Source organism: Salvelinus fontinalis, unplaced genomic scaffold, assembly GCF_029448725.1.
Source record: "Salvelinus fontinalis isolate EN_2023a unplaced genomic scaffold, ASM2944872v1 scaffold_0573, whole genome shotgun sequence".
Lineage (NCBI taxonomy): Eukaryota > Metazoa > Chordata > Actinopteri > Salmoniformes > Salmonidae > Salvelinus > Salvelinus fontinalis.
The window spans coordinates 26,619-35,841 of NW_026600782.1; the positions used below are offsets into that span (position 1 = coordinate 26,619).

The 9,223-nt window shown below is 38.4% G+C and overlaps 1 protein-coding gene across 1 annotated transcript; it reads left to right on the plus strand.

Annotated features, from left to right (window-relative positions):
- The first annotated feature begins 1,173 nt into the window (after positions 1–1,173).
- Positions 1,174–7,202, plus strand: LOC129846519 (uncharacterized). Its single transcript, XM_055914449.1, has 11 exons — positions 1,174–1,311; positions 2,002–2,292; positions 2,428–2,529; positions 2,641–2,788; positions 2,897–3,198; positions 3,299–3,506; positions 3,601–3,732; positions 5,177–5,319; positions 5,424–5,636; positions 5,732–5,967; positions 6,126–7,202. The coding sequence occupies exons 2-11, from the start codon at positions 2,039–2,041 to the stop codon at positions 6,731–6,733; spliced, it is 2,346 nt and encodes a 781-aa protein (XP_055770424.1). The 5' UTR covers positions 1,174–1,311; positions 2,002–2,038; the 3' UTR covers positions 6,734–7,202.
- The last annotated feature ends 2,021 nt before the right edge of the window (positions 7,203–9,223 follow it).

Sequence of the window (9,223 nt, forward strand, 5' to 3'; positions counted from 1 at the left end):
GAGCATCTTCAATGACATTTTGGGCAAAAATATCAACAATGACTTGTCACCTGTGTCTGACAACGTGGATGGAAAATTGAGGATAATAGCGGCCGATATTGCCACTCCTATTTGCCTTGTCTTTAATTTAAGCGTACTAGAAAGTGTGCCCTCAGGCCTGGAGGAAAGCTAAAGTCATTCAGGGATTGGACTGCTGAGGACTGGGGTAACGTCATTTTCTCTGATGAATCCCCTTTCCCGAATGTTTGGGGCATCCGGAAAAAAGCTTGTCCGGAGAAGACAAGGTGAGCGCTACCATCAGTCCTGTGTCATGCCAACAGTAAAGCATCCTGAGACCATTCATGTGTGGGGTTGCTTCTTAGCCAAGGGTGTGGGCTCACTCACAATGTTGCCTAGGAACACAGCCATGAATAAAGAATGGTACCAACACATCCTCCGAGAGCAACTTCTCCCAACCATCCAGGAACAGTTCGGTGACGAACAATGCCTTTTCCAGCATGATGGAGCACCTTGCCGTAACGAAAAAGTGATAACTAAGTGGCTCGGGGAACAAAACATCAATATTTTGGGTCCATGGCCAGGAAACTCGCCAGACTGTAATCCCATTGAGAACGTGTGGTCAATCCTCAAGAGGTGGGTGGACAAACAAATACCCACAAATTCTGACAAACTCCAAGCATTGATTATGCAAGAATGGGCTGCCATCTCAGTCAGGATGTGGCCCATAAGTTAATTGACAGCAGGGTGGATTGCAGATGTCTTGAAAAAGAAGGGTCAACACTGCAAATATTGACTCTTTGCATCAACTTCATGTCATTGTCAATAAAAGCCTTTGACACTTATGAAATGCTTGTAATTATACTTCAGCATTCCATAGTAACATCTGACAAAAATATCTGAAGACACTGAAGCAGCAAACTTTGTGGAAATTAATATTTGTGTCATTCTCAAAACTTTTGGCCGCGACTGTAGGTCGCATTCTGTATCATACAGCTTTGAAAGTTATATATTTAGAACTGTTTCGTTTTTTGTGTTCTGACTTGTAAAACAGAATGAATAAATAAGTAATGTAAATATTAGTAATTACCAGTAAACTCTACAACATTTGATTTAAAATCACACCAAAATAGTTAAAACTGGGCTGAGGTTATTGAGGGATCTGATCAGGATTTACCCTCGTAGCAATGCCGTTTTATCATGTGGAGGTTTCATTCGGGTCTCTATTTTAAAAAACACACTTTCTTTGGCAGGAGAAAGACCAGACTCAGAGGAACCAGAGACACGGACGTCCAAACCAGCAAGAAGACACCAGTACAGTACTTTTTATTGATTTTTGAAGACCCCCAAACAATTTAGAGAAATAAAAAATGGTTTGACCATTAAGCAAAAACAAGCCTGTTTTGAGGCTGAATATATCCCAAAATAGGAAAGTCACAGTCATAGCTCACACATGCTCTGTTCCAGTGTGCCCATACCTATAATTTGAGACCATTTTTGGAAAGTTTTGAGCTTTTTTCGATTTTTAAACACCCCCAGACAATTTAGACAAATAGGCCATGATTTGAACATACAGTAAAAACAACCTTGGTTTGAGGCTGAACGTACAGCCAAAACAAGCCAGTTTTGAGGGTGCATAGATCCGTGATCATAGATCAGTGATGTATCACACAGGCTCTGTTCAGGTGTGACTAGACGTATACTTTGAGGCCATTTGTGTAAACATTGGAGCTTTTTTGAGATTTTAGACATCCGCAGACTAATTTGAAAAACAAACCTGAATTGAATTTTCAGCAAAAAAATCCATATTTTTGAGCGTGCATAGATCCATAAATTGGACAGTCACCGTGATGCATCACACATGCTCTGTTCATGTGTGACTAGGTCTCTAATTTGAGACCATTTTTGTAATCATTTGAGCTTTTTTACCGTCCCACATATCCCAGAGAGGTTTTAAGTAATAACTTCATTACATGTACTTATTGTGCATTCACTGTGTTACAGAAAACAAAGAAGGATCCCTATTGTGTGCAGATTTTGCATGAAGAACCAGGAAAACATATCTATACATCTCAGCAGAGTCTGCATGAAGACAGAATCAAAACAAAAGATTGATCAGGAAGTTCGTAATTCCCGCGACTCCATGATAGAGCATCTTTGGCACGGCAGGATTATTGACTACAGAATACTCAGCTGTATTGTGACACAACAGGACGCACTCCAACCTCTGATTAAGAACCGTGAACAAATGGGTCATTTTGTTACGAACAAGCCAGAAGCCAAACTAATAACTGGGTAAGCTACTATTTTGCACTGATAAAATAATATATGTGCAAGTTACATGCTATTGGAACTCATTTGAACTGTTGTCCAATTATGTTTGATTGTAAAATAATATAAATGTTTTTGTTAATCTGTATGATATTTCAGCCAAGTGGAAGTGGCTCAAGTGTTGGCACCAACTACAGATGAAAATATAGATGAAGAATCAGACGTCAACATGGAAGATGACCAGTCGGCGCTGTACCAACCGTAAGTAAATACAAATAGAAATCATTTTCATTAACAAGTACTACGTAGAAGTATATAAGCAAACATGGATGTATTTTATTTATTCTAATCTGCATACCAAATATTTTCTAGACCATTGAACCAGGTATGGGACACCAAACTGAGAAAGGTGATGCAAAGCAGTGGTTTATACCAAAAGCACCCTCTGGATTGTGATCTGCTGGCTGGATTTGGGAAATATCTCCGTGACGACAACAAAATTCCCAATTTCAAACAGGAGGTGTGTACAGAGATGTTACTTTAATTTAACTGTTTACATATTTTAATGAGAATTAATAGATTTTAAAGTAGTTATTAACTATGTAATTAATATTATTTTCATGTACAGGTTGCAAATGTGTCAAGGTTTTTGTTTTACATGGACTCAAACAAACCATCGCTGGATTTTGTTAATAACTTGGAAAAAAGCAGATCATTTTTTACCAAGCTTGCAGACATCGGACAGAAGAAGCAAACCATTGCCAACTACATGAAGAATTTGAAGAGATTTATTCGCTACAACATCACCACTACAAGCCTTATTCAGACAGACAGAGCTGTGTTTGAGCAATGCAAGCATTTCCTCCTATGCTTGAATGAACTGCAGAAGTCCATGAGCAAGCAGGTGTCTCAGGAAACTACTGGGAAAAGGTATATATTTCCAATTGATCCTCACAGAAATGTTTTTTTATTTTTAATAAGTGTGTATTATCAACGTTCTTAAAATAATTAATGTATTGTTTTTCTGCAGATACATACAGATGGTGTCAGTTGCGAAGACACCAAAAGAATGTTGGGAAATTTTGAGGGTGGCGAAGAACGAATTTCTGTGTATCATTGGGAAGGCCATGAATGAAGAATCCTTGCTGGAAACTGAACAACTGCATGTTCTGTACTACCTTGAGTCTCTGCTCATGCTCAAACATCTCCAAAGGGCTGGAGTGATCAAACATTTGACCGTAAGTTAACTAATGTCATAAATTTGCTATAATGTTGAATTGTATTTGCTTCTTTGGCATGTGTTTTATTAATATGTCACTGTTCCATTTGCAGCTGAGCGAATGGCTCTCAAGGAGCGCGTGCAAGTTGCCAGATGGTGAGAATTGGACTGTCGTCGGTGTTAAGAAGCACGAAACAGCAACTCAGCAAGTTGCAACCATTTTGTTAGATGAGGAGGAACATGCAGTAAGTATATTTACTACAATCTGTTATTGTGAATGTGATTTAATACAGGATCCGGGATCCTCATCAGAAACGCTGACTAGCATAGCCTAGCCTAGCGCCACAGGGAATATCATATAATATATTTTCATGAAATCAAAAGTCCAATACAGCAAATGAAAGATAAACATCTTGCGAATCCAGCCAACATGTCCGATTTTTAAAATGTTTTACAGCGAAAACACAACATATATTTATGTTTGCTCACCACAATAGCCCAAAACACAACGGCAGTTTTTCACCGTAAAGATAGCTTTCACAAAACCCACAAATAGAGATAAAATTAATCACTAACCTTTTAACAACTTCATCAGATGACAGTCTTATGACATCATGTTATACAATACATTTATGTTTTGTTTGAAAATGTGCATATTTATAGCTACAAATCTGGGTTCTACATTGCAGCCATGGTCACAAATGGCACCAAAATGTCCGGAGAAATTTTAGACAGCCACGTAATCTAACAGAAAAACTCATCATAAACTTTGCTGAAAAATACAAGTTGCATATATAATTAAAGATACACTGGTTCTTAATGCAACCGCTGTGTTAGATTTAAAAAAATATATATACTTTAGTACAAAGCACAGCATGCAATAATCTGAGACAGTGCTCAGCCATTCTCCGCCATGTTGGAGTCCAAAGAGTCCACAAAAATACGAAATTACATCATAAATATTCCCTTACCTTTGATGATCTTTCATCAGAATGCAGTGCCAGGAATCCTAATTCCACAATAAATTGTTGTTTTGTTTTAGATTGTCCATTTCTTCTGTCGAATTAGCAATTTTGGCTTGCATAGTGGAGCTCACGTGTCCATGAAGATTTTACGCAGGAACGAAAAATTCAAAAAGTCATAATAATAGTCGAATAAACTGGTCAAACTCAGTTGAGAATCCATCTTTAGGATGTTTTTCAGAAATCAATCCAATAACTTCCCAGACGGAGCATTTCTTCGTGTCTACCTAACGCATTGCAGAAAACGATATGACAAACCGAAGTGCGTAGCCAAGTACTACTAATATGGCTGACCTCTCACTCCAGCGAGTCCCATCCGGTCCCAGAAAAGGCTAGAGACTTCATTCCACGTTCTACTGCCTGTTGACATCTAGTGGAAGGCGTATGAAGTGCATACAGATCCATAAATTAAAGACAATTGAATAGGCAATGCCTTTCACAGAGACCCTGTTTGGAAGTTTGCCTGCCAAATGAGTTCTGTTTTTCTCACAGATATAATTCAAACAGTTTTAGAAACTTCAGAGTTTTTTCTATCCAATAGTAATAATAATATGCATATCATATGATCTAGGACAGAGTACGAAGCCGTTTAAATTGGGCACGATTTTATCCAGAAGTGAATCGGGTGCCCCCTATTTACATGTATTAATGTTGTCTATATTTTCAGTGGTTCGATGTGTACTACCGACATGTTCGACCAGCTTTTCTTAAAAACTCTGATGACATGCAAGAAGATGAGAGATTCTTCATTTCCACAACCGGGAAACCCATCTACAACCCATCCAATGACCTACAAAGGTTTCATGCCAAGTAAGTACACCACTGTTAAGGAGAACACTGTTTAATCATTCCACAATACTTTTTGGACAGTACAGTTTTCTGAAACCAAACTGTTTTTCTTGTTCTTTCATCAGATACAACTTGCCCAACATCACGAGCCAGGTAGCAAGAAAAGTTTTTGAGACAAATACCAAAGCCAGCTTCACAGACCAAGAGATGTCCCTTGTTGCTGACTACTTGGCCCATACAACAGCTACAACTAAAAAGCATTACTGCTTGAAGACAACAGTCAATGCCTGCATGGAAATGAAGCTGATCTCCAAAGTTGCCATGTCCATTGAATCTGAGTAAGTATTTACACAAATTATATAAATTACACTTTACATTGTCTTGTAAATGCTGCTACATATAGATACAAATGTGTTATGTTCCCTTTTTCAAGTAGTGAGACTGCAGGCCCCTCCTGTGCAAGCACAAGGAGAAAAGGAGCATTGTCCAGCAGCAAAAAGTTGGATGAGGCACAGACCTTGAAACTCTTCTATGAACACTTCCCTGTCACAATTGATGGACAATCAATCAAGACGAAGGACAGACGACTGATTGCAGGAACGTATGAGAGATACTGCTATGACAAGTGGAGAAGCCAGCAAGAGAAAATGAGACGTGATTATGTGATCGGTATGAAGCAGCTAAAATACACTAAACTAAATACAATTTTGTTATATTATATATTACAAAAATGTACTGTATTTAGTCAGTAAATAAAGTACTACTTGATAAGGGCTTCTACTATTGAATAAATGAAATTATTAATAACACTTATTTTTTGGTTACAGCGCACTTCCCCAGAAGACAGCCCACTGCAAGTCAAGTAGAGAGATACATTGAAAGGCAGAACTGGGAGAAGAACAAAGTGAAAGTGGAGAATGTCCTTTGTTACTGGCAACCTTCAATTAACACTGACACACCAAAAGACAACAAGGCAATTAAGAAGCTGGTGAAGTCACAGAAGTGGAAAGGACTGTACATTGCCACTGACCCTGATAAAGGAAAAAAGGTCATGACGACACGTCCATTTGCTAAAGGGGAAGTTGTCTGTGACTACCACGGTCTCCCACTCTCAGGGAAGCAGGGGAAAGAATTGTTGGAAGCAACAGATAATGACGAGATGGGGTTCCTTTACTTCTACAAGGAATCGTCAGGGAAAACGTACTGTATAGATGCAAAGACTGTGCCCTGCCCTTGCCACCCAGAGATGGACACAATTGGACGTAGGATAAATCATTCCAGAAAGAGAAGCAACATAAAGGGTCAGCTTCAGCAATTAGAAGAGGATGGCAACGTGTGGAACATCATCCTTTTCATTGCCCTACGAGACATTCAGGTGCAACAAGAACTGTTATTTGACTATGGGGTGTCAAGAAAATCTTTTGTTGGAGAATAAGGTGAATGCACCAATTTGTAAGTCGCTCTGGATAAGAGCGTCTGCTAAATGACTTAAATGTAAATGTGAGAAGGAGAAGATTTGGAATGGCTTTGTGACAACTAGGTCCGTCAGCTTGAAATCTGATGGGTCTCTAAACAACCCCCCTTGGGTGGTGCTGTGGCGGAGATAAGAGAGTGACCTTTGGAAGTGATCTTCCCAGCCTGTCAACATTTTGTTTTCTTCTGTTGTTATACATATTGAAAGAGAATGTGCAATATTAAATAATAGATCATCACACACACACAAACATGGCTTCATCGTTGTTCACAGTTTATTCATAGTTTCTCACCATTTTTAATTATCGCATATGATCATAGTTTGAATATAGTTGGCCATAGTTTCTAATCATAGTTTCTAAATGTACTTTCTAATTGTATTTTCTAGTCTGAGAAGTTTTGGTACAATAATAAAGTCAAATGCAACCGAACGGGCCAGAAGCAATTGTTTGTCCCTGTAGTTTTGAATGTTTCCCTGTCAGAAAATTGTTGAGAGGCTAAGAGAATGACCTTTGGAGGTGATCTTCCCAGGATGTCAACATTTCATTATCTTCTGTTGCAGAGGGGAGGGGCAGTTCAGTGAGCTGGGGCCTTTGATTGCCTTGCAGAGGGGAGCCTGTCAGATATGGTCAAAATATCTGTAACATATATCTGTAAGATAATTTGTGATACAAACATACTTCTATTTGGAGAAGGTTTTTTTTCCCATTCAGGGATCTACTATCAAACAGTCATGAAATCATAAATAAATGAATGTCTACACTAAAGTATGTGGATTTGATGGACTTTCTAACCTTAAAGGGCCAAGAACCAAAGTACAAATGCCAAAGTACAAAAGTACAATTTTAAAATGCCAAAGTACAATTTAAAAAAATTAAAGGATCAGGGCTGAGCAGGGACTTCATGTCCCTGCTCAGCCCTGATCCTTTAATTTTTTTAAATTCTGGTTTCTTCTTAAGTTCCGGCCTTTCTAGGGAGTTTTTCCTAGCCACCATGCTTCTACACCTGCATTGCTTGCTGTTTGGGGTTTTAAGCTGGGTTTCTGTACAGCACTTTGAGAAATCAGCTAATGTGAGAAGGGCTTTATAAATAAATTTGATTTGAGTCAATGCCATGTCTGTTGTCTTTTGTCATAGAGAGAGAGAATCTATTTCATAAAGGTATCCATTAAGATAGGGAGAGAGTGTACATTCTAGGCCCAGAATGAAGCCTGACCTAAATTTAAGGTGCTTTTGGGTTACAGCAGCCAAACCGTGGAGGCTAGAAACACAATTCAACCACAGGAATGGTTGGGAGGTCCTCCTTATTTACTCAGACCATTTGAAATGAACCCTTTAAACAGTGAATCAATTCCTAAATGTGCCTTAGTTCTCTCCCCTTAGGAATACATTGCCTGCTGCTCGAAATTCAACTGGATGACTAAGTGGGTTAGGGTTACCCTAGAAAACTATCATCAATGACAACTAATCAGGCTACTATAAGGATTACCTGTGTTGTTTTTCAGCTTCCTGGAGCAACCGGAAGTGGTTAAGTTGACCCTAAAAGAGGTATTCAACCCTATGAAAATCAATCCGTTTTTAACATAAAGACTTGAAACTCAGGATTATGTAAACGGGTGTCCCAGTGGGGAAATGTGTTTAATTGTAGCTTCCTGTGACAACCGGAAGTGCCTTACATTGAGGTCATAGGTGCTGTTTTGAGGGGTTAAAAAGGTCACATCTTTCCAAAATGTCATATGTGTGATTAGGCAACCCTCATGAACTGATACATACAAGACTGGTAATAGGACTTCACTGCTACTTCCTGTCTGGTAATAGGACTTCACTGCTATTTCATGGTTTTGATGTATTCATATATTATTGTACAATGTATAAAATAGTGAAAATAAAGAAAAACCATTGAATGAGTAGATGTGTCCAAACATTTGACTGGTTCTGAATCCTTATGCTACTGTCACATAACATATAATAATGTCAGTGTCAGTATCCTTAGATGCTGTGGGAATGTGTTATATTGTGTGCATGTACCCCTTGTTGATATTCCTTAACATCTTAGATACTAGTACATTAGTAGTACATAACAGTGTAATAGTCTAGTACAGGGGTGTCAAAGTCAAATGGACGGAGGGCCAAATAAAAAATTTAGCTACAAGCCGAGGGCCGGACTGTTCGAATGTTCATTGAAATTTTTTTAAATGACGCATATAGTCTAGTGAACCTAATTGAACCTACTGAAAACCTAACAAATATATTCCAATATGATCAGATAAATAAAGCAATATTTTCTTATGGCTCTGTCAGTAATCTTTAATTTTCAACAGACACAAAAGACAAATTTCCTTTATATAAAAATCCCCATAACATGAACATTAAATGAAAGAAACCGGTATTCAAGGCACCATCAGTAGCCTATATTTTCTATTTTAGCAAAAGTGGGCTAAATTTACTTCAAA

What these genes read in the sequence shown, in the direction of transcription:
- LOC129846519 (XM_055914449.1), top strand. Translation starts at nt 2,039, where the DNA reads ATGAAGAACCAGGAAAACATATCTATACATCTCAGCAGAGTCTGCATG. An exon ending in GCCATGTCCATTGAATCTGA is followed by an intron (nt 5,637 to 5,731) that starts GTAAGTATTTAC and finishes CCCTTTTTCAAG; the next exon opens with TAGTGAGACTGCAGGCCCCT. An exon ending in GAGACGTGATTATGTGATCG is followed by an intron (nt 5,968 to 6,125) that starts GTATGAAGCAGC and finishes TTTTGGTTACAG; the next exon opens with CGCACTTCCCCAGAAGACAG.